General features: G+C 50.9%; 1 protein-coding gene across 1 annotated transcript in view; it reads right to left on the bottom strand.

The window, feature by feature from the left end:
- Positions 1–6: 6 nt before the first annotated feature.
- Positions 7–2,797, bottom strand: part of itpr3 (inositol 1,4,5-trisphosphate receptor, type 3) — a 71,313-nt gene continuing 68,522 nt past the window's right edge. Inside the window, exons 52-56 of the mRNA XM_017305661.1 lie at positions 1,640–1,758; positions 1,239–1,404; positions 1,010–1,170; positions 767–928; positions 7–193 (exon numbers count right to left, since the gene is read on the bottom strand). Of these exons, the coding sequence (XP_017161150.1) occupies positions 77–193; positions 767–928; positions 1,010–1,170; positions 1,239–1,404; positions 1,640–1,758 (725 nt within the window). The 3' untranslated portion in view covers positions 7–76. The remainder of the gene's footprint in view (positions 194–766; positions 929–1,009; positions 1,171–1,238; positions 1,405–1,639; positions 1,759–2,797) is intronic.

Genomic DNA, 2,797 nt, shown 5'->3' with positions numbered 1-2,797 from the left:
GTGTGTGTGTGTGTGTGTGTGTGTGTGTGTGTGCTCCTGCAGCAGCATCAGTCCAGCTGGATGCTGATCAGTCTCTTTAGGATTTGTAGATCTGATGGTTTCCCCCGGCGGCGCTCGGCGGCACGGCGCCGCTCGCTCCGCCCTGGACGTCCACGAAGCCCATCCTCTGCTTCCTCTTCCTCTGCTCCGTCATCTGCACACACACAGGAAGTCCACACGTCACTCCTGCAGCTGACTTCCTGCCTGCCGCTCAGGTGGATGAACCTGGAGGTTCAACGTCCCGTTTAACCAACTGATGATTCACATTTGTCTCCAGGACATTCTGCATCCTGATGTCCTTATTTGGGCGCCGATTGCAAACAGTCAAAAATAACAGCAATAATTTGGGTTATTTATGCTGTTAAAAAATAAAAAATGGGGTTAATATTTCAAAGTCATATTTTCACCATGTCATTAATTTATAAAGTTTGTAGTTAAACAATTATAAAACAAAACATTTAGTTAGCGAGAGAAATAGTTTGAAAATAAATATTTAAGTCCACAATATTTGGTTAGCTCGCTAAATATTCACTTCGATGCTGAATATTTTATTTGAATCTAAATAAATAGTTAAAAAGCTAAATATTTAGCACCACACTAATTAGCTAGCTAGCCAGCTAAATATTTAGCTAGCCGGCTAGCTAAATATTTAGCTAGCCGGCTAGCTAAATGAGCTAACGCCCGGCATCGGGCCCCGGCGCCTCTGCAGGTGGAGTAGAACCGGTACCTGCTCCTTCAGCTCGTTCAGCTGGCCCGTCAGCGTCGTCACCACCTTCATGGTCGACGCCAGCTTGTCCTGCAGCATCCGCATCTCGTTCTGCTCCCCGTCGCCGTCGGTTACCACCAGGGACATGGCCTGCATCCGGGGGAACCAGTCCAGGTTGTTGTTCTGGGACAGAGAGGGAGACGGTGAGGCCGCCGGGCCGGGTCGGGTCGGCTCTGTTCGGGTGGGTTCTGGTCGGGTCCGTACCTTGATCATGTGGGCCACGTAGCTCTCTGGACCCGTGTAATCCGTCTGGTTCTTCTCCCGGACCAGAACGATGAAGTACAGGTAGTTCCAGATGTTGTGCTCCAGCTTGATGTGCTCCTCGAACGAAACCGTCTTGTTGTCAAACTTATCTCTCTCCAGACCTGCAGGGGACAGACACGACTCAGCGGAACCAGAACCGGGTCTGAACCGGGTCAGAACCGCTACGCACCACAGATGAAGCACGTGGTCTTCAGGATCTCCTCCTTCTTCTGCTTCTCGCTCCGCAGGTCGGCGAACGTGTCGATGATGACGCCGAAGATGAGGTTGAGGACGATGATGATGACGACGAAGTAGAAGAGCAGGTCGTAGACGACGCGCGCCGGGAACAGCGGCTCCTGCACACAGGTCCGGTCCCGCATTACTGACAGAACCTCGCTTAAACAAAACCGGTCCAGAACCGGGTTCTGCTGCAGCCTTACTGTCTGCAGAGCCTCATTAATGATAATAAACCGACTGGACTGACATCTGCAGATCCGACAAAACAGCAGAAACTCTCAGGTTCTCCAGGTTTTACAAAGAAATCATCATCTGCTCTACTTTCTGGTGCAGATATTTGAACTTTGACCTCACGTTTTTGGATGGTTTACGGAGGACGTCTCCCACTCCTCCCCCGTTTCTCAAGCCGTGGTTCAGGACGGTGACGATGCACATGAGCAGCGTGTCGCAGGCCCGCTCCGTGCTGGGCTCCCCTGGAAAACAGGAGCAATGCAGGGTTAAACTCCGCCTCCTGGGATTTAGCTCCGCCTACTGGGGGTTAGCCCCGCCTCCTGGAGGTTACCCCCGCCTCCTGAGGTTAAACTCCGCCTCCTGGGGTTAGCCCCACCTACTGGGGGTTAGCTCCGCCTCCTGGAGGTTAGCTCCACCTCCTGGGGTTTAGCTCCGCCTCCTGGAGGTTAGCTTCATCTCCTGAGGGTTAGCTCCGCCTCCTGGGGTTTAGCTCCGCCTCCTGGGGTTAACGCTGTACCATTACCTTTTCGTTGTTGTAAAAATAATATAAATATCAAATAAGAAATTTTACTTCCTGATTTAACATCTTGAAATCGGGTTTCTGTCTCTTTAAGAACTCTTGCTCTCTCTGAAGCTCCGCCTCCAGGAAGTCATCCAACATGGCTCCTCTGTTAACCCTTTAACATTTTTACCAGCGCTGCTCTGAGCTCCTTTAATGAGCTCAGCAGCTGTTTGCTAATTGCTGCTGGCTAGTCTGGAGGAGCTGAGTGGGGGAGGGGCTTTGTCCTTGAAGGCGGGGCTAGGTCCACCTAAGTGTTTTAACAGTTGAATGGTCGCCATGGAGACTACAGTATTTCTCAAACATGAAAAAAATCAGAGCAACACTGCAGGAATGTTGTTGATTAAAAACATTAAAACATGATTTTTTTACACATTTTACACGATACCGGCCCTTTAAGAGCCCATGATGTCTCAGTCTGAGTTCCTTTAAATTCAGGCTAAAATCCTGTTTGGAGATGTTGAACCATAAGAACTTTAACACTGACTGATGTATTTGATGTATTGGAAAACTCGGAGCGGCTCCGGATCGGAACCTCGGAGCGGCTCCGGATCGGAACCTCGGATCGGAACCTCGGATCGGAACCTCGGAGCGGCTCCGGATCGGAACCTCTGCGGCTCCGGATCGGAACTTCTACGGCTCCGGATCGGAACCTCTGCGGCTCCGGATCTCAACCTCTCTGCGGCTCCTTTAAGAGCCCATGATGTCTCAGTCTGAGTTCC

This window comes from Poecilia reticulata, linkage group LG7, assembly GCF_000633615.1.
Source record: "Poecilia reticulata strain Guanapo linkage group LG7, Guppy_female_1.0+MT, whole genome shotgun sequence".
Classification (NCBI taxonomy): domain Eukaryota; kingdom Metazoa; phylum Chordata; class Actinopteri; order Cyprinodontiformes; family Poeciliidae; genus Poecilia; species Poecilia reticulata.
The sequence above is the reverse complement of the archived record's forward strand: the minus strand, read 5'-3'. Positions and strand labels throughout refer to the sequence as shown.